Source organism: Ranitomeya imitator, chromosome 2, assembly GCF_032444005.1.
Source record: "Ranitomeya imitator isolate aRanImi1 chromosome 2, aRanImi1.pri, whole genome shotgun sequence".
In the NCBI taxonomy this organism is placed as follows: Eukaryota; Metazoa; Chordata; class Amphibia; order Anura; family Dendrobatidae; genus Ranitomeya; species Ranitomeya imitator.
Window position 1 is genome coordinate 81,799,779 of NC_091283.1, and position 22,501 is coordinate 81,822,279.

Consider the following 22,501-nt stretch of genomic DNA (forward strand, 5'->3'; position numbering starts at 1 on the left):
GTTAGGGAAGAACAAGATTCTTTATTGCAGTTTGTCACATTACACCATTAAAGCAGGTAGTGGCAACAATGTCGAATGTTCAAGATCAACCAGTCCAGTCCATAGAAAGAAGGCCAACTTCAAGCTGTGGTCTCCATGAGAAGCCTCATCAAGACACGTAAAGCCAAGGTGAATAAAGTGCAGACGTTTTACTCGAAAACGGTAAAACATGTATAAAGCTTGGAATGGATTTTCTACAAATGTCAGCAATTCCATATTTACATTAAGTTAAAAACATTTCGTTAGCCACGATGAAAAATAAGGTAATGATGATACTAAGGAGCATGGTAAAAATGGAATTTTCCAATGTACAACAACCTTTTTACAAAATGAGGTTTTTAAAAGTGCCGTTTGTCCACGTGAAAAAGGTGTCTGAGCTGTAGAGGATGGTCACAGACGATGTTGCAGGATAAGATTGGATGCGATTTTAACATGTAACAGTGAGTCTGACAACAGTGCTTCAGCAACATCCATGGATCACAGCTGCAGTCACAGTCGTAGGCTACTTCAGGGGGAGCTCAGCTTCCTTGTGCTACACAAAGCAGCGTCTGGAAAAAAAAGGATCAAAGGTCAAAGGTGTGTGCAGCTGAGTTTATCATTATAGTCTTCATCACTTGACCCACTGATCTGCCCATAGCGATATTATCTTTTTTATATATAGACCCTAGAACCATTAGAAATGTTATACTCTACTGCAATGTGCTACATATACCACCCACCGACTTGAACTAAGGCACTGAGTATATCACTTACATTTGAGGAAACAAATACTCTAAATCAGACCCATGCGGCCCTTTGCTTGTTCTGGTATCAGCGTCCTGCACCGCGCAGTTGCCGTCCACCTAGCGTCTCACTTTCAAGGGTATCTGCATCCCCTTTCACCATTGAGGCTATGTATCTGAGAGCGCAGCAAGTGCGATGACTTCACTACATTGCGCCAGCTGTGCCTCACTACACAGCGCAGAGTAGAGCAGAGGGGGAACAGGGTTAGGTGAGTAACTTTATTCATTTTATTTTTAATTGACATTACTTTTTGGGAAAATGTAGGAACATAATACTGTGCAAGAGAGCTGTGTAGAGACCTAATACTGTGCAAGAGGGCTGTATAGAGAAATAATACTTTGCAAGGGGGCTGTGTGGGGTCATAATACTGTGCAATAGGACTGTATGAAAACATAATATTCTGCAAGGCGGCTGAATGTGGACATAATACTGTACAAGGGGGCTGTGTGGGGACTTACTACTGTGCAAGAGGGCTGTAAGGGGACATTATATTTCGCAAGGGGGTGTGTGGGGACATAATACTGTGTAAAGGGATTGTGTGGGTTGTTTGTGCAGGTGGATAGACCGGCACTCACAAAATCATCAGGACATTACTGTGCATGCACCACCAATGAATGGAGACACCTGCGTGAGATGACCGGTGCTGGATGCAGATACACAAAGAAGAGTGGCCAGTTAATCGCTGGCAGGAATGACTGGAGCTGGAAGGAAAAATAGGTCCAAGAGGTGTTAGTTTAGTCTAAGCACTTGCACTTGGGAGCTCATTTGCATAAAACTATAGATTACAAGACAAGAGAGAAAAGGATTTGTAATATAAAGAAATGGAAGTAATCACCATTACAGGTACTTTACTGTGATTATCTTACTTTGTTGTCTTAAAATCTGCTGACACCTTGCTTTTAAATGTCACTGGCACTGCACATACAGTGTGAATAGACCTTTATACACTGGAATGAAGGAGGGCTATTGAAAATAGAAGCTATGCAGGAATGGAGACCTGACTCAGTTAAAATTTGACTTTTCATGTTTTATAATAAAGGCTTCAAGGTAAAGGGCTTAATCTGTGTGAGTAGCACAACTCCGTGCGGTTGACTTCTAATCAGGATACAAGGTTTCCCCTTAGAGCAGAGAAGCACAGAAACCAAAACTGCACCCAGACTAATCTCCAAGAGACCGATACTGTACGTAATGTGTGTAATGTGTGTAATGTTAGCTTAGAGGGAGGAGAGCCTGGATGCAATAACTGAGCTCTTAAGTGAGTGATATATGGATTGCCATTGTTATGAATCCTTATGAGTCTACCAGCTATTACATATATGACATTTTATATTGAAATAACTCTCTGGTGTAAGCGACATTTTGTATGGAGAGGTTTTCCAGCCATGAACATACAGTACTGTATACACACTGGCGTAGTACATGCATACACTAATAACATGCACACACACTCTAACACACACATATATTCAAAATATGATACATATACACAAATATATACACTGAGTAACAAACACATATACACACTGTGATACACATAAACACTCTGATACAGTGGGGAAAAAAGTATTTAGTCGGCCACCAATTGTGCAAGTTCTCCCACTTAAAAGATGAGAGAGGCCTGTAATTGATATCATAGACAGACCACAACTATGAGAGTCAAAATGAGAAAACAAATTCAGAAAATCACATTGTGTGAGTTGGGGAGATTGATTTAGCAAATTATGGTGGAAAATAAGTATTTGGTCACATAAAAACATGCAAGATTTCTGTCTCTCACAGACCTGTAACTTCGTCTTTAAGAGGCTCCTCTGTCCTTCACTCATTACCTGTACCAATGGCACCTGTTTGGACTTGTTATCAGTATAAAAGACACCTGTCCACAACCTCAAACAGTGACACTCCAAACTCCACTATCGTGAAGACTAAAGAGCTGTCGAAGGACACCAGAAACTAAATTGTAGCCCTGCACCAGGCTGGGAAGGCTGAATAGGCAAGCAGCTTGGTGTGATGAAATCAACTGTGGGAGCAATAATAAGAAAATGGAAGACATACAAGACCACTGATAATCTCCCTTGATCTGGAGCTCTATGCAAGATCTCACCCTGTGGGGTCAAAATAATCACAAGAACGGTAAGCAAAAATCCCAGAACAACACGGGAGGACCTAGTGAATGACCTGCATAAAGCTGGCACCACCGTAATAAAGGCTACTATCAGTAACACCCTACGCCGCCAGGGACTCAGATCCTGCAGTGCCAGACGTGTCCCGCTGCTTAAGCCAGTACATGTCCGGGTCCGTCTGAAATTTGCTAGAGAGCATTTGGATTATCCAGAAGAGTATTGGGAGAATGTCATATGATCTGATGAAACCAATGTAGAACTGTTTGGTAGAAAGAAAACTCGTCACGTTTGGAGGAGACAGAATGTTGAGTTACATTCAAAGAACACCATACCTGCTGTGAAGCAAGGGAGTGGCAACATCATGCTTTGGGGCTGTTTATCTGCAAAGGGACCAGGACGACTGATGCGTGTACAGGAAAGAATGAATGGGGCAAGGTATTCTGAGATTTTGAGTGCAAACCTCCTTCCATCACAAGGGTATTGAAGATGAAATGTGGATGGGTCTTTCAGCATGATAATAATCATGAAGAGTGGCTTCATAAGAAGAATATGAAGGTCCTGGAGTGGCCTAGCCAGTCTCCAAATTTCAACCTCATAGAAAACCTTTGGAGGGAGTTGAAAGTCCCTGTGGCCCAGCGACAGGCCTAAAACATCACTGCTCTAGAGGAGATTTGCATGGATGAATGTACCGACATACCACCAGCAGTGAGTGCCAACCTTATGAAGACTTACAGAAAACGTTTGACTTCTGTCATTTCCAACAAAGGATATAAAACAAAATATTGAGATGAACTTTTGTTAATGTCCAAATACCGTATCTTGTGGATTATAAGACGCACCCCAATTTTTGAGGAGAAAAATAGGAAAAAAAAATTTAATAAAATGGTGGTGCTTCTTACAATCCATGCGTCTTATTGCTTACCGGGGGTGAAGTGGGGTCCTAGTGTCGCTATTGGAGGAGGCAAGAGTGGAGCGTTGCTGCAAGCTGCAGGCTGAGATGAAGGGGTGTTCGGATGTGCGGCGCTCTGCTGCGGGTGTTCGGTGCTGCAGGGCTCTGCCGATATTTTGGGAAAACCCAGAGCCCCCGAACTTGGTTTACTGTGCTGTGGACTCCGGGAAAATGGCTGCCGGGGGTGTCGCATGCGCAGATTGAGATCAGCGCTAAGATCTCCATTTGCGCATGATAACTGCAATAAAATGACCCTTACCTGGTAAGATGCGGTTAACTTTTTCAATATATCCTTTAAAATGTCAATCACAGAATCTTCTGACCTGAACTAATAGACACATATGAGGCTATAGGTTCAAGTCGGGAGTCCCATATTCAGTATACGGAATGTGAAATACGCTTGAGTGAACATAACCTTAGAAGTGTGTACTCATGAGTACCCACCCAAGCACCCACTAGGCACTATAAGTAGCAATCACATCTATTCACACAAGAATTAAAGTTGAATATTGATAATTATGGGGTCCAAAAATTCCTATAAATTGGAAACGACAGTTGAAGGTGTAGGATGTGCACATACAGATGACTCGTGCCCTTCCGAGTGTTACCTGTTATTTTGGATGCCCGCATCCTACATTCACCAATGATGAATTGTAAGTTATTTCCATGAATCCATCCCTCTTTTTTTCTGTTCAGATTCTTCACCAGCCTGCAGATGAAAGAAGCACAATGCAAAATTTCAAATTGCACAGTTTACAATCACAAAGTAATAAAATTGGTAAATGGTTTTACATAATCCCAAAATTTTTGCAAGTGATTATATATATAATTTACTTTTGTTCCATGTCCTGCAGATCATGGCGAGTCCAAGTCCTGGGAAATTCTGTTGATTGCTAATAAACACTGCTGTGAAGCTTGTGGCCCAGCAGGCAGTAGTGTTGAGCTTTTGTATGCGCGTGGGCACATAGCGGAGCTCATAGCACGTGGCCCTCCACCTGCTAAGCAGTGCAATTTACAGCACTTATTTAGAGTGGTATTTGGGAGAAATAATGGGAAACAATCATAAATGGAACACACAAGTACTCTTTAAATGATGGGTTTTTCCCCACAATTTTCCTAAATTTTGAAAACAATTAAGGCACAAAAACAAGTGTAAACCCGTCCTTAAAAAGTTATATTTACTTTTGAGCAATGTCTTGGGAAGGATATGACTCCCTGTCTGCAGAAGCAGAACAGTTGGTGCCAAGGTACGCTGGAGCAACCCTCATAAAAGCTTGAGGTATGGACAATGTGTGCTAATTAGTGATGAGCGCAAGTGCTCGTTACTCGGGTTTGCTGAGGCTGCTCTAAGTTTGCTGAGTTTGCACTAAGTATTGTGGGTGCTCAAGTAAGATATTCGCATCCCTGCAACCGGATGTTTCGTGGCTGTTAGACAGCCACAAAACATGCAGGGATTGCCTGACAAACACGGAGCCTCAAAACATGAGGCCGCCGGGACAAGAACATCTCATTCAAGCACCCGCGATACTCAGTGCAAACCCGAGCACCCTCAGCAAGCTTGAGTAACGAGTACTTGCGCTCATCACTAGTTGTGATGTCTTCTTTGGTGCTCGGCAGTAGGCTTGGATGTCACTATTAGTGTGGCTGGGTTACCAACCATTCAGAAATTTCCAGACAGTCCATAAAAATAGGGCAGTTTTGTTCCCTGAACGTAAAAAAAAATTGTGATGTGTCCGTGATTTTTTTTAAGGTTGTAGAAATTTGAAGAGATAATTAGGATGATGATCATCATCATTTTAGAGTTCACATTGAATGCCGTCATATCAGAATTATAGGCAGTAGACATATGGTTTTCCCATATGTCCATAAAAAATGTTCGATGTCTGTGATTTTTAGAAAAAATGAGTTGGCAACCTTGTAGTGAAGAGCAGAGGAAGGGTTTAGTTTGTGACTGAATGATTCTTGTACTGTGATGTACTTACTTTGGGGTGTATAAAAATAATAAAGATGGTTGTGGCCAGTTTTAAACCTAATCAACAATGCTTGAGTAAAAGTCCCTTCTATCACAGAAGTTGACCCCAAAGTTGTCATAGTATAAAAACAACATACAGAAATCAATATTTCATAATTGATGACCTATCATGTCTATGATTAATATTTTACATATGATGACCTATCATGTTTCTGCTTAAATTGAAGAATGATACTGTGCATGAAGAATGGGGGTCGTACCACTGTCCCTCAGCGTCTTCCTGTAATAATTGGATAACGTCTCCATTTTTCACCAGTACGTCGTCAGAGCCTCTCTTCTTGCAGTCAGCCAGTGCCTTGTATTTTCCAGGAGACTGTCATATAGCACATAATTAGGTTACAACACACATCGGAGACCGTCATTTAAAATCGATAAGAATGCTGTCAGAGATATAAAATTATATCATTCCCATGCAGTGCAATACAGGTGGTTTAACTACTATGGGTTCAGGCAAATATGGGGCCTAAATGACCATCCACCGGATACTCTCTAGTCTGCATGGGAGCTCAAAACGTTTACTTGGTACCAAACCCCAAGTAGGTTTCATTTCACATGTAAACCACGTAAGTGTTTCAAGTGTTTTCAAGTGTAAACCACGGGATTCAGATAAAGTGGTAATAAGAGAGAATACCAACCAACTGCAACGTGTCCTCGTCTTCTGTGTCCGAACAAGGACATGTACAGTGATGACTTGACCATCCTTCGAGACCTTCACAGATTTCTAAGGACTGTGACATCCCATGCCAACCTGTAGTAAAAAGTCAATACAAATCAATGACATGAAACTACAGACACAATTTATTCTGTTGGTGACAGCTCTGTGCATTGTTATATAAAGGCATAGAGAAAGCTAATGGAAGACACAAAACTGTAAACTATACAAAGTGGTGGAGCCATAAATATTTTATTTACAATGACTAAAAAGGCTACATCCTCATGGTCAAGTTGTGTGGAAGTCAATATAAAAACACCTCTTTTAGGTTAAGGTCCGAAGATGAGTTTTGGGTAGTTTTTGACATTGCGTATTTTCACTTAGCAAAAATTGCAGCATCTTATAGTTCCAGAAAAGTGAATGGGATTAATAGAAAACTCCTGCCCACAGAGCTTTTTAATTATGCAGCATAAACTGACCTGCGGTGTGTATTTCAAATCCGCAGCATGTCAATTTGTGGGGACTTGCTGCAGTTAGGCAGTGAGGAGCTGTTTGTTGATCAGCATGATATTGACAGTCAATCACCATCAACAGAGCGGAAGAGAAGTTGCTGCTCTATCGACGTGACATCAGCGGAAGCCACAAAATTGCTGGCAGGAGCAGTCGCTGATCTCTCTGTGCTAGTAGAGTTCTCAGCTGGGCAGAACAGACAGGTGATTACCTGACTGTTAGTTCTTAGGCCAACTGTAAAAGATCTACTGATCTACATCTTCCAACACAAGGTTTCCTTGTTCTAATGTTGTCTTCTTCTTCATGGTGCAGCAAAGATAATTGTATTGTCTGCTCATTGAAGTTGGATGAAAAATGCAACATAAATTTACTACCCACAACGTGATCTGAACGGACAGTTTTGTGGTATCCCGGTACCCATACTACTGCTGCTGAATGAGACAGTTGTAGTGTGGCAGTAGATTTGCTCCAGTGTGTCAGGATTAGTTTGGGCACTGTGAGTTGGAGATGTAATACATTGCATTGTTTACCGCCGACTCATAAATGTACTTTGCTGCCATCTACTGGCCAATGTGTGTATATGACAGTTAAGTGATTATTCTCCTCACAACAATCTGCCATAGAAACAGCTGGAAGGAGCCTCCCAGCTCAGGTATCACACATTTCCTGAGGTAACTTCCTGTTCTGGGCGGTTCAAGCTGCCTGAGGGAGCGAATACTACTGCTCCCAGCATAGTTTTCCATGCAAGTCCATGCTGGGGGGACATTTTTCTCCTCATACAAAGGAGTGAAGCCTCATCCTGTCAGAAGAGATAAAGCTGCACGTGTGCTCTCCTGCATGCTGGTTATCCTGTTTGCTTCTAGCCAGGACCAGATCCACGTGGCTTCCACGCCACCAACTTTGCTTAACCTACCCCCTGTGAAAGGGAACGGTAGGCTCAAAACTGTGATTACTTCCACACGTTAGTGTGTTTCCACAGAGAGCCAATCTGTGAAGGTCCCTCCATCAGTGTAATATTTCTTGGACTGCGCATAGCACTTCCTCTAATAGCAAGTGAAGAGAACTCTGCTCCAGCCATCCTGAGAGACCATAACCTCGCTTGTCTAATGAGGAGAGAACCATTACTTTCACATGCACAGTATACTGTGAACTTTGCCTTTAAGAGAGAGACTGTACCCCGTTACCTCTTTCAGTAAAACTGTTATGTTTACAAGTTCACCTGCGTGTCTGGCTGCACAAACAACACGGGTGCTCCAATACCTGCACCCAGACACCACCGCTACAGGAGTGCCCCCAGGGGGTTCTATGCCATCCACAAGTGCCACCTCCCGCTTTTGACAATTGTGGTGGACACGAGGGAAGTGTTGAGGGGTCCAGCGACCCACTAGAGCTACCGTGACATCACTATCTGCTGCCAGTGGGACTACATGCCCCAGGTGGCCCTTCTGCAAGATCTGGCGCCTTCTCAGTGGCCCACCACAATCCTATTTATCATTTTTACATTTCTCTAGATTTAATGTCTTTATTATTTGTATACCTCTATGCGGTTTATGATGAGGGGAGATGTTTAAACTTTCTAGCATAGGACTGGAGTTTTCCGAGTCGTTCTCTTCTGAACTCACGGAAGCCCTCTGTAATTTTCTTTAAAAAGAAAGAAGAAAAGGTATTAAAACTATCTCAAATCCATATAAGTATTGACATGATAATAATTAGAAATATGCAGCTGGCATCTGCCGCGACTGCTGCTGTTTACCTATTTAAATTCTACTGCCAATCACTCAAATAGACACCCACTAGTTCCGTGAGATGCAATTGTGGGGGTATAATGTGTTACCATGGCACATTGGTCCTCCTCTGAAGGTCAGCTATAGGCGGAGTTCTAACAAAGACCACAATTTATAATATAAACTGCAATATTTTGGTATTGAATTATACAATATAAGTGATGAAACAATTCCAGGTTAACGTGCTCAAGGAAGACTAAAATAAATAACTAAAAAAAGTTTTACAAAATTACAATGATATAAAAGTTTAAATCAACCCCCATTTCCCAGTTTTAAAATAAAATAAAAAAAATATATTTAGTGTCTCCGTGTCCGTAAAAATCTGGTCTATCAAAACATTAAACATTCATTGAACAACAAAGGAAAAAATTAAAATGGTAGATTTACAAATATCTCAAACCCTGCAGATGCCCCCAAAATGGAATAACACGTAATCAAGATATAATCCAATAATGGTATACAGTATTCAAAATCAGCACTAAAATGTTAAAAAACTATACAAGTATGATATTGCCATAATCATACTGACCTGGAGAATTATGTTTCCAGGTCATTTTTACTGCAGATTGTTTGCCACAAAAACAAAACTCAAATTACCATGTCAGAATTTCAGTTTATCTCACATTTTCTCCCCAATTGGATTTTTTTTCCGTTTTTCAATACATGATATGGTAAAATGAATTGCGTCATTCAAAACTACAACTCATCTGACAAAAACAAGTTTCATATGACTATATGGACAGGAAATGTTCACAACGTTATGGCTCTTGAAAGGAAAGAAGAGGAGGAAAAAAATGTACGCAAAAACAAAAAATTGGCAGCTCCGAAAGGGGTTAAACAAATATTTTAGCGTTAATCCATTTTTTTTTTTAAAGGGAGCGCACATTGCTAAGATGTGCCATCACTTTATGGTCAATGGGAGGCCAGATCCCAGGAATGTCACTGATCCTGAGAAAGTAAGACCACTGTGCTAACACCCCCTACATAGCTGGGACCTGTGAGAGCTGACTTGAATGGGACGCTAACTTAACAGTTAGGACCCTAGAATTTCAGGCTCCTCAGTCCTGGTAGACAGACCTCTGCAATCGTATAGTGATGATTGCCATATTATTGCAAAAACTGCGTAAAATATTTACTGCTCTGATGTGATTGGTATTAATATTTTTCGGATATTTGGTAATTTTTACAAAGAAAGGACCCAATGCTGAGTAAATGATCACTTACCCCTCATTCATTTGTGGTGATAGAACAACCTGGTCGGAAAAGGAATTTTGCTTCAGTTTCTCTACTGTAACCAAAAATGAACAGTATATCTAATAAATAGCTTATCTGTATAATATACTGTATGTGCATAGGAGAATACAGACATTGTGAAAGTATCAATACCTTTTATAAGTTCTCGCTGTCTGGTCAAAATCTTCCGGATTTCACTCAGCCATGCCGCCTTCTGATCTGAGGTCTGGGCCTAGATCGCAAAAAAGTCTTTTTATGAAGACACGTATTATGCAATTTAGCTGTGCGACACTTGGCTTTAGAAAGGTCCAGAAAGAAATGATTTGTGCCATCTAAAGTCTTTATGAATTAAACAGGCTACAATCTAGCAAGTCCTCCTGAATAGAACACATGGTCAGGCTAATTATTAATTTTGTTCAACCAAAAATAATCTTTGTAAAGCCTCATTCAGACGACCGATTTTCACGAACTTGTACTACCCGTGTTTTTCACAAATAGCACTTGTATCTGTGATTGTCTATGGGGACAGTCATACTGTATGTCCGTAATTTTTCATGGACTGAGAGGTCTGCGGAAAGTTGCAAACACATGTACTATTTTGATTCCAAGGTCGGAGAAAAATCGGCAATGCAAGTCAATGGATCCATGAAAAAAATCAGACCACACTCGGATGACAATGGAGTGCGGTCTGATTTTCACTCGACAGTCAGAATGGAGGAAGTGGCAAAACTTTTATTTTGATTTCTCCACATAGGAGACAAACGAATTACACATGGACCAAACTCTTCAAACTCTGATCAAAGGCTGACCGGAATAATTGGTCCATTTTTTTGTATGTGGAAAAATTGCATATGTGAATGAGCCCTACGACTTTTTTGATGCCCTAGATAGGAGAACTGATTGGGTACTGTAGCACTAACAGAACATCACTCACCTTTACCTGAAATGTTTTGGATTATTAGTCAAAGGGGCCTATGTGGTCTCAACTCAGACTCCTTTAAACCTAAGGTGCTGTTAATATGGCCACATGGTTCATCTCAGCAATAAACCCATTAGCTGGATGTTTGCTGAAATTGTTGTCTCGTGAAGAACAAGTGATCAACCTATCTGCAGTGATGGTGGTTGTCCCACCACCCAAACCTGCATTGATTGCAGATCAGGGATTATTAATCCCCAGCAGGAAACTTTTATACAAGTTACAAAATGTCATGGCAGGTTGAACGCTCGACTACTGCTCCATTCATTCTCTTTAGGGCTACTGGAAAAAAAGACTAGCGTTGTGCCCACTGTTGTGAATTCCGCTCTTGGGCTCCCTCCGGTGGTTCTAAGTGGCACTTTTGTGAGTTCTGCTCTTGGGCTCCCTCCGGTGGTTTTAAGTGGTATGGCTGCTCCTTGGATTTACCAGTCAGCAGCTGCTTCCACTGATTGTCTATTCTGCTCGGCTATTTAGCCTGGCTCTTTCCTTCAGCTTGTGCCACTTGTCAATGGTTCCTGGTTGGATTCACATCTCTTTTGGATTTCCCTGTTATCCTCACCAGTTCAGCAAAGTTAAGTCCTTGCTTGCTCTTTTCTGTCCACAGGTTGTGGACTTATCCGTTCTGTGCTTTCTATGTTTTGTCCAGCTTGTCAGTATAAATTAATTCAGTGCAGCTGGAAGCTCTGGGAAGCAGATTTACCTTCCACACTTTTAGTCAGGTGTGGAGATTTTTGTAAACTCTGTGTGGATTTTTTGTAGTGTTTTATACTGACCGCACAGTATTCCCTCCTGTCCTATCTATCTAGCTAGACTGGCTTCCTGTGCTACATCCTGGTTTCATTCTGTGTATGTCTTTTCCTTTCTCCACTCACAGTCATTACTTGTGGGGGGCTATCTATCCTTTGGGGATTTTCTCTGAGGCAAGATAGTTTTCCTGTTTCTATCTTTAGGGGTAGTTCGTTCTCAGGCTGTGACGAGATGCCTAGGGAGTGTTAGGAGCATCCCACGGCTACTTCTAGTGTTGTGTTGAGCTTAGGGACTGCGGTCAGTACAGGTACCACTTCCTTCAGAGCTTGTCCCATGTTGCTCCTAAACCACCAGATCATAACAGCCCACCTTACGGAGTGAATGGAGCACAGGTCAGTTATTACCTGTTGAGTGGAAAGGTAGTAACTTGTTTTCATTGGACAATTGCTTTAAAGGGTTGCAATCATTCCAAAAAATGTTTACATGAAATGTTGAAACAAAGGAGCCAAACATTGCTCATCTCCCAGACACAATATGCGCTCAGTAGATGGTCTTCGAGCCTGTCGTCAGTCTGAGACAACAGCAGCGCCCCGTTGGACGCTTTGACCTCTTCTGATCCAAACTTCTGACATGTTGCTATGACTGATTACTCATTATATCCACTAAGTTAGTACTCTGCAGTAAGCTGTTATTACTTGTACTATCTATATATCCACTGTGGTAAGTGTCCATCTATTTGTAGGCCGTCAGAGGTTGGCTGTCCACACTGGCAGCAATCAGGAATCTAGTCTGCCAATTACTTAATATAATTCATTAACAGGCACTGGACTATACAATGCTACATGTTGGATTGTTGGATTTGTTTTATCCTCAGAACCAGTTAAAGATTTGACATATTCGGCCCTAATAAGAAAATATTAAAATACTAGAGTTCAGAAATCAATATTTTGTGGAATAACCATGATTTTTAATCACAACTTTCATGTGTCTTGGCATGCTTTCCACCAGTCTTTCACACTGCTTCTGGCTCAAAAATGTAAGCAGTTCTTCTTTGTTTGATGGCTTGTGACTATTCATCATGCTCATGATTACATTCCAGAGGTTTTCAATGGGGTTCAGGTCTGGAGATTGGGCTGCCCATGACGGGGTTTTGATGTGGTGGTCTCTTAATTTTTGCCAGAGCTGTATCATCATCGTATGTAACCCTATCAGTATGCCAATGCACATCAGCATGGTGCTGACAATTAATCTGACCTTCAGGATTTTCTCATGCCCCATTTCTCATCTTAAAAGAAATTATTGGAGAGCAGTTATGCTTGGGGTTGGGGGGATGTTCAATGTATAAATTATTCTTTCTTTTTCAGATGCTGTTTTGAGGATGGTTTGGTAAAAAGTCTGAGACGAAAGGTAGGGTTTTGTTGTGAATTCTGTGGCTGAATTCACTCCTGTGGTCACAAGTGGTACTGCAGCTTCTGAGCTTCCTCCCTCAGGTGTTCTGGTGAGCTCGTTAACTGCTTCATTACTTAACTCCGCCTGATGCTGCTATCCTTGCTCCTTGTCAATGTTTCAGTGTTGGATCTGAGCTTCTCCTGATTGTTCCTGTGACCTGCTGCTCTGTATAGCTAAGTGCTTTTGCTTTTTTGTTGCTTTTTTTCTGTCCAGCTTGTCTTTTGTTTTGCTGGAAGCTCTGAGACGCAAAGGGTGTACCGCCGTGCCGTTAGTTCGGCACGGTGGGTTTTTTTTGCCCCCTTTGCGTGGTTTTGCTTTAGGGTTTTTTGTAGACTGCAAAGTTCGCTTTACTGTCCTCGCTCTGTCCTAGAATATCGGGCTCCACTTTGCTGAATCTATTTCATCCCTACGTTTTGTCTTTTCATCTTACTCACAGTCATTATATGTGGGGGGCTGCCTTTTCCTTTGGGGAATTTCTCTGGGGCAAGTCAGGCCTATTTTTCTATCTTCAGGCTAGCTAGTTTCTTAGGCTGTGCCGAGTTGCCTAGGTAGTTGTTAGGCGCAATCCACAGCCGCTTTTAGTTGTGTTTAGGATAGGATCAGGTGTGCAGTCTACAGAGTTTCCACGTCTCAGAGCTCGTTCTTGTATTTTTGGGTATTTGTCAGATCACTGTGTGCGCTCTGATCGCTAAGCACACTGTGTTTCTGGATTGCCTTCATAACACCTGTCATTAGCAAACATAACAGGGTTTATCCATTGATAGGAAAATTGCCAGAAAAGCTAGATGGAAAGTATTTTATTCATACCTTTCTGCATTATATTAGTAGCAGTAGGATTGAGAAAGTGACGTTATAATCCGGTGGGTGCCCTCAACAAATGGGCTTAGTTCTCAACAATCACTTAAGAGCTGACTACCATTGACCCCAACCAGAAGCCTGCTACAGTTTAAAGGGAATCTGTCAACGGGCTTTTGATATAAAATCTGCGCACACCATAATATAGGTCATAAGATCCTTATTACAGGGATGTGTCACTTATTAGGCTGTGTGCTGTAGTTTAAATATAATCAGTATTTTATCAGCAGGAGATTATCACTCCTGGACTACATCTCTTGTGCACACTAGTCAGGCTAATCTCTATAATCACACCCCCACCACTGATTGGCAACTTGTACAGTGTGGCCAGATTAAAGTGGTCAGATTTTGCTTTTATTTTATTCCCGCTGCTCCCCTGAGTGCTCATTTTTTCTTTTTTAAATATCCACCATACAGTTTCAGAGACTTGGCCTTTATATTTAATGCAATCAATATGCTACTATTTATGGTCTTTACTAAGGGAGTGTGTCTCATAGGATTCTTTGGGGGGCATGTTTTCAGGACACTTTAATAATTATCTTTTGAGCAATGCTTCCTTGATAAAGAATATTTGCATATTTCCAATATAAAACAAGAGATCAGTGAGAATAAAGTTAGAGCAAAAGATGACACTTTTGAACTGATGACAGGTTCTCTCTAAGATTAGAGATGAGGGTTTGTTTAGCATTTAATATATAGAGCTGATGCCACTTCACCATTAAGGAATGGTACACAATAGACCCTTTAAAGTGAACAATCCCTTCTTAAATACTGTAAAATAAAAAAAATAACTCATACTCACCTCCTACAGCGGCACCTTTCCAGTGACATCTATTCCGCGTCCCAGGGCTCACGTGACGTAGGTATGCCACGTAAGTACTGAAGTCAATCGGAGGCCGCTAATGGTCCACTTCATTCACATTTCGTTAGATGATTGAACAAAGTGTGAAAACTGCTGCCCCCATTAGCGTCCACTGACTGGCTGCAGTGCTTTCATGACATAACCATGTCATGCGAGCACTGGGAGACCCGGTGGCGACATTGCTGGAAAAGCACCGGAGCAGGGGGCGAGTATAAAGACTTTATCCTACATTGGGGAATAAAATATTTAATATTTAGGCGAATATCCAAGTAGTGGATTACCATTGTAAATACCCATTTTATTAAAGGAAAACACAAACCTGTACAACATAAACCTCTTCTCGGCCGCTGTACCAGATTTCAAACTTGCGATTATCGCCTTTGACATTTTCAGTGATTCCAACAGCATTCATCTAAAAGGACACGAGAGGAAGATGACACCTGTGCTTGGCACCACCCAGTCCTAAGCGTTCAGCATGATGCATATATGGCAGATATGCACTAACCTTCAGGAAGTGCTTGAAACTGTACGACGGGGTTTTGTCATGTCCATCTCCATGCTCTTCCCTCCTTTTGCAGAAAACTATTGCTCTTTCATAGAGGAAGAGATGTCTCTGCATTGGTTTAAAGCGGGCAAGTTCCTTCATCTTTGTAGGTCCCTTTTTATGAGTGATCCACACGCTAAAAGAACCTTGCATAAATATCCGGCCCAGATCATTTATGTCTCCCTGAGTGGCAAAAACAAAAGTTGTAACAAAAATAAAATGCGTAAAAATCACTATCTTTACAACTGCTGTATTTTATTATTTTATATGGTCACTGTATATTAAGACAACTTTACAGGCAACGTAATATATAGGCAATCTGCAAATCACAGGAATTAAAAATATATATTATATTAACCCTGAAAAATCACTCCAGTGATTCATCATTGTCTTTGGGCTTGTTTTTGTCTTCTTTTATGTGTTTTGCACCTTTTTTTTATTTGCACCCAATTCATTATTTTATTAGCGTCTTTTTTAAAGTTTATTTTATATATGCTCGTCTTTTTTTTCCCCTTTGGCGGAATCTAGTAATTCCAAATGTTTTCCCCTGATTCATCGATTGCAATTTTTTAAAAAGTAGCAAAATTTGGAGCAATTTCATCCAGTCTCCCCTGGTGTATTTTCAAGTACACCGGTATTTTGGAGTATTTGGTTGCACCATAAGTCACAAAAGCAGTTCAAAACAGGAAAAAAAGCCCTTATTTTACTTTAATTCAGTTAAATTCGGCAACTATTACTGCAAGACAAAAAAGGAAGATGCTTGCTGTCCACTGCCTGTTATTTGGGGTCAGCATTTATAGGAAGCCAATCTATTTATACGTTTTTCGTGAGGGATGCAAAACCAACGAAGCGAGAGGAAACCTCTTGGTTGGACTTGAGCACTCGACCCCAGCCCTGCAAGGTACACCCAATATGTACAGTGGCATGTAAAAGATTGGGCACCCCTGTTCAAAGTTAATGTTATTGTGAACAGTTAAGCAAGTTGAAGATGAAATGATCTCTAAAAGGTCTTTGTATTTTTTGCAAAAAAAAGTATATATATATATATACAGTATATATATATATATATCTTCTTTTACATCTTAAAAGTTACAAAAAGAAAAATTGGCAGATGCAAAATTTTGGGCACCCTGCATGGTTAGTATCTAGTAACATCCCCTTTTGAAAGTATCACAGCTTGTAAATTCTTTTTGTAGTAGCGAAAAGTCTTACAATTTTTGTTTGAGTAATTTTCATCTATTCTTCCTTGGAAAATTCTTCCAGTTCTGTGATATTCCAGTCGACTTGCATGCATTGCTATTGTAAGGTCTAGCCACAGATTTAAAATGATGTTCAGATCAGACGACAGTGAGGGCCATTGTAAAACCTTCAGCTTGCGCCTTTTGAGGTCTTCTATTGTGGATTTTGACGTGTTTAGGATCATTATCCATTTGTAGAAGCCATCTTCTTTTCAACTTCAGCTTTTTTTCAGATGGTGTTATGTTTGCATCAAGAATTTGTTGAAATGTCATTGAATTAATTCTTCTTTCTACCAATAAAATGTTCCACGTGCAATTGGCTGCTACACAACTCCAAAGCATGATTGATCCAGCCCTGTGCTTAATGGTTGGAGAGATGTTCCTTTCCTGAAATCCTGTGCCCTTTTTCCTCCACATATATCTTTGATCATTGTGGCCAAATAGTTCTATGTAAACCTCATCGGTCCAAAGGACTTGTTTTCAAAATGCATCAGGTGTGTTTGGATGTTCTTTTGCATACTTCTGAGCCTGAATTTTACGATGAGGACGCAAGAGAGATTTTCTTCTGATGACTCTTCCATGAAGGCCATATTTGTGCAGGTGTCTCTGAACAGTAAAACAATGTTCTACAACTCCAGAGTCTGCTAAGTCTTTCTGAAGGTCTTTTGCATTCAAGCGGGGTTTTTGATTTACCTCTACAGCAATCCTATGAGCAGCTCTCACTGAAATTTTGCTTGGTATTCCAGACCTTATCTTGACCCCACTGTTCCTGTTAAGTGCCATTTCTTAATTAAATTATGAACTGAGGAAAGGGCAACTTGAAAATGCTTTGCTATCTTCCTATAGCTTCTCCTGCTTTGCAGGCCTCCACCATTTTCATTTTCAGAGAGCTAGGCAGTTGCTTAGAAAATCCCATGGCTGCTGTTTTTTGGCACAAGGTTAGAGGAGGCTGAGTTTTTATAAAGCTGAGAAATTTGCATCACCTGGCCTTTCCTAACGATGATAGTGATAGTGAACAAGCCATAACCCTAACAGGCTAATTAAGGTCTGAAACATTGCTCAAAGTTACATGTGCGCACAAATCTCCAAGGGTGTCCAAACTTTTGCATCAGATCGTTTTCGTTTTTTTGTAATTTTTAAAATGTAAAACATGGAAATATATACTTTTGCCTAAAATACAAAGGAAATCTGTCATATCAAACTTTAGGCCTTAAAAGGGATCATTTCATCTTCAACTTGCTTAACTGTTCACAATAACAATGATTTTGACCAGGGGTGGCAAATACTTTTACATGCCATTATATATATATATATATATATATATATATATATATATATATATATATATACAGTGGGGCAAAAAAGTATTTAGTCAGTCAGCAATAGTGCAAGTTCCACCACTTAAAAAGATGAGAGGCGTCTGTAATTTACATCATAGGTAGACCTCAACTATGGGAGACAAACTGAGAAAAAAAAATCCAGAAAATCACATTGTCTGTTTTTTTATCATTTTTTTTGCATATTATGGTGGAAAATAAGTATTTGGTCAGAAACAAACAATCAAGATTTCTGGCTCTCACAGACCTGTAACTTCTTCTTTAAGAGTCTCCTCTTTCCTCCACTCATTACCTGTAGTAATGGCATCTGTTTAAACTTGTTATCAGTATAAAAAGACACCTGTGCACACCCTCAAACAGTCTGACTCCAAACTCCACTATGGTGAAGACCAAAGAGCTGTCAAAGGACACCAGAAACAAAATTGTAGCCCTGCACCAGGCTGGGAAGACTGAATCTGCAATAGCCAACCAGCTTGGAGTGAAGAAATCAACAGTGGGAGCAATAATTAGAAAATGGAAGACATACAAGACCACTGATAATCTCCCTCGATCTGGGGCTCCACGCAAAATCCCACCCCGTGGGGTCAGAATGATCACAAGAACAGTGAGCAAAAATCCCAGAACCACGCGGGGGGACCTAGTGAATGAACTGCAGAGAGCTGGGACCAATGTAACAAGGCCTACCATAAGTAACACACTATGCCACCATGGACTCAGATCCTGCAGTGCCAGACGTGTCCCACTGCTTAAGCCAGTACATGTCCGGGCCCGTCTGAAGTTTGCTAGAGAGCATTTGGATGATCCAGAGGAGTTTTGGGAGAATGTCCTATGGTCTGATGAAACCAAACTGGAACTGTTTGGTAGAAACACAACTTGTCGTGTTTGGAGGAAAAAGAATACTGAGTTGCATCCATCAAACACCATACCTACTGTAAAGCATGGTGGTGGAAACATCATGCTTTGGGGCTGTTTCTCTGCAAAGGGGCCAGGACGACTGATCCGGGTACATGAAAGAATGAATGGGGCCATGTATCATGAGATTTTGAGTGCAAACCTCCTTCCATCAGCAAGGGCATTGAAGATGAAACGTGGCTGAGTCTTTCAACATGACAATGATCCAAAGCACACTGCCAGGGCAACGAAGGAGTGGCTTCGTAAGAAGCATTTCAAGGTCCTGGAGTGGCCTAGCCAGTCTCCAGATCTCAACCCTATAGAAAACCTTTGGAGGAAGTTGAAAGTCCGTGTTGCCAAGCGAAAAGCCAAAAACATCACTGCTCTAGAGGAGATCTGCATGGAGGAATGGGCCAACATACCAACAACAGTGTGTGGCAACCTTGTGAAGACTTACAAAAAACGTTTGACCTCTGTCATTGCCAACAAAGGATATATTACAAAGTATTGAGATGAAATTTTGTTTCTGACCAAATACTTATTTTCCACCATAATATGCAAATAAAATGTTAAAAAAACAGACAATGTGATTTTCTGGATTTTTTTTTCTCAGTTTGTCTCCCATAGTTGAGGTCTACCTATGATGTAAATTACAGACGCCTCTCATCTTTTTAAGTGGTGGAACTTGCACTATTGCTGACTGACTAAATACTTTTTTGCCCCACTGTATATATATACCAAATACAAATAACAGCTCTAATCTACAGATGGAATCACTACGCATCCATACTTACATTATACCCTGTTATAGCAATCTGATGCATGGAGTCGTTGACTGATTTTAACAAGTCCAGCATAGAAACCAGAGCTTCTTGTAATTCTTGGAAGCCTTCTGAATTAATACTATACTTCAGTAATTCCTGCCAATATACAATATTGTCAGAAAAGCAGTTCTTAGTGCATAATATCTACAATTATCTTAAGTTACCAAGAAACTTTATTTTTAATTTTTACCGCTAGATGATTTATTTTAAAATTAGCTTGTTTGTTGAATTCTGAGGGTTAACAAATATAAAAATAAAATGTTTGCATAGTATATTGATCATAAATGTCACTATTTCTAGAAATATTATTACATGACACAACCCTATAAATCTACTTCCTCGTATGACTCCAGTTACCTAATGAACGGGGGAGGACATACTACTGGTGTAGCCTGTGCAGCCACACAAGGGTCCAAGAGGTAAACAGAGCCCAGGTCCACCCTCAGAGCAAGTGGAATTGTGCAGGTCAGGAAGTGTTCCTGATTCCTAACTTATGAGCCGTATGCACATTACGTATTTGACATGGCCATATACTAACAGTACAATATAATATAATCATGCCCAGCCTTCTATACACATACGGTAAATTCTTCACATTCACAAAGGAAATAGATCATATACATTGTAATCTACAGTATATTACAGTACATTTCGGCTTCATGGTAAGTCAAAGGTAGGGAGGTCACTGTCTCTGAATACATTTTTTTAATACGTTCACAAACAGTAAGTACTTTTCACCCTACAATATGTCTAGTTCAATGTTGTGGTACTATTTGTTGGTCATGAATAAATATATTTTTTATTTTTGTTCCCGAAGACATTGCTGACCATTACCTTCAATAGCAGCTGGTATTTTGTAAGACGTTGTATTGGTTTCAAAAGATAAGAGTCCAGTGCAAGCTTGTGCTCCAATTTCTTCTGGCATTCCTGAATCAATAAAGGTGTCAATGGTCAATTAATAATAACAAAACTTCCAGGATGAAGCATTTACTGAGAAACGCGCGTCGGGTGTGGTGGGACTTCACCCTCTACTTTGCTTTTTTACTTTTGGAGCCATGTGTGTATTTATTGTGACTGTTCGCCATACAGCATAGATATTAATATAGATGTAGGGGTCTTTTGGGGAGTCTTACTTTGACAACTGTTTACTTGCCCTACACTCTAATTTACTAACCTTCCTTTCTATCTATTGTCGTATAACAGATAACTGTTTTTTTGTAGTATGTACACCCTTTTTTGTTTCATTTATCATCTACTTAGCAAGGTTTTTACTATGAATTAATTTTTGCTATTTTGATGTTCCCCTCTTATTTCCATTACCTGTGGTGTCCCATTCCTCTTTTTGTCTATAATTGTATTTAATTTATTTTATATTAATAATACAAATCTTCCTGTGATTTAGTTGGCTTGCATTTTTTCTAGTTTTGGTATCCTCAACATGCAGACATAGCTGAATTCAGTGGTGGAACCAGGGGCTGACAGCTTCCTGTTCCACCATTCAGCCTGTACATTACAGTCTCAGTGCAGCAGCTATGAGATCGCTCCTGCTGTGTGATTCCTACATCCATGCAATACACAGAGAGGAACATCAGGACAACGGAGCTAGGTGAGTAATTTTACTTTTTACATTTTGTCAGTCAGTACTGTGTGAGGAAACTGTGGAGCCATCATAATGTGTTGGGGGAACTATGGGAGTAATCATATAGTTGAAAGGTCTGTGGGGAAAAACATGCTGTGTGATGGGGCAAGCATGGTTGGTATTATACAATGTAGGGGGACTGTGGGGGTATCATAATGTGTGAAGATGTGAAGACATTATATTGAGGGCTGTGAAGGTCCTGTGGGAGGAGTTGTGGGGGCCATCATACTTTGTATGGGGGGAGTGGGGTCAAGCATACCATGTGGGGTGGCCATGGGACATCAAAGTGTGTGAGGGGGAACATTCTTTGCAGGGGTAGCTGTGGAGGAATCATACTATGTTCATTATACTGTTTGGGGCATTATGGAAGGACGATACTTTGCTAGGGGCACTGTGGGGTCATCATATTGCAGTAACGGAGTGATTGACCCAGAGTGACATGACCGAACGGTAGGTCGGTCACCAAACGACACAACAACACAACGCTGATGGAATAGGGGAGAGGAAGGCCCTGACACTAGGGAATCAGGGACGTTCACCTCCTGAGCTCAGACCTGAGCCTGTCCCTGATCTCACCTAACACCCAATGTAGGTCCTTCCCCCTGCCGCCGTCAGGATACCTCATTCCTAAATGTCACCTATAACTGCCCTAGCTAGTGCTCCTGCGGGTGACGGTCACTAGCCGCACCTACTGCAGGTAAGACACTCAGGGAAGGGACAGACACCGAGGGGAGGAGGTAGCAAAAATATAACACTTAGCTTTCTGCTGCTAAGCACTGCACAGCAGGATAAAAACACCAGATCAACGTATTGAGCTGAAGCACCACTGCACCTAGAGAGCTCCTTTACTCCAGCTTGGTCACTGCAGTTTGCTCTAACACCAACAGTCAGCTGATGCATCAGGTTGCCTTTTAAAGGATAGTGCGAGTGGTCACCACCCACATCAGCTGACCAGCAGCAATGCAATTACACCAGCAGGCCAGCGGGGTGAAACTGACATTAACTCCCGATGGCCTGAAAGGAAAAAAGTTTTAAGT

General features: G+C 40.9%; 1 protein-coding gene across 3 annotated transcripts in view; it reads right to left on the reverse strand.

Annotated features, from left to right (window-relative positions):
• Positions 1–22,501, reverse strand: part of MCF2 (MCF.2 cell line derived transforming sequence) — a 174,016-nt gene continuing 151,515 nt past the window's right edge. For 2 of the 3 annotated variants that reach the window (XM_069747026.1, XM_069747028.1), the window contains 11 exons: positions 20,660–20,752; positions 19,796–19,921; positions 15,497–15,718; positions 15,311–15,403; positions 10,256–10,334; positions 10,094–10,157; positions 8,623–8,726; positions 6,559–6,671; positions 6,124–6,236; positions 4,500–4,600; positions 1–587 (listed from right to left, as the gene is read on the reverse strand). In XM_069747026.1, the coding sequence (XP_069603127.1) occupies positions 547–587; positions 4,500–4,600; positions 6,124–6,236; positions 6,559–6,671; positions 8,623–8,726; positions 10,094–10,157; positions 10,256–10,334; positions 15,311–15,403; positions 15,497–15,718; positions 19,796–19,921; positions 20,660–20,752 (1,149 nt within the window). In that variant the 3' untranslated portion in view covers positions 1–546. The remainder of the gene's footprint in view (positions 588–4,499; positions 4,601–6,123; positions 6,237–6,558; positions 6,672–8,622; positions 8,727–10,093; positions 10,158–10,255; positions 10,335–15,310; positions 15,404–15,496; positions 15,719–19,795; positions 19,922–20,659; positions 20,753–22,501) is intronic. The other variant, XM_069747027.1, reaches the window with a different exon arrangement.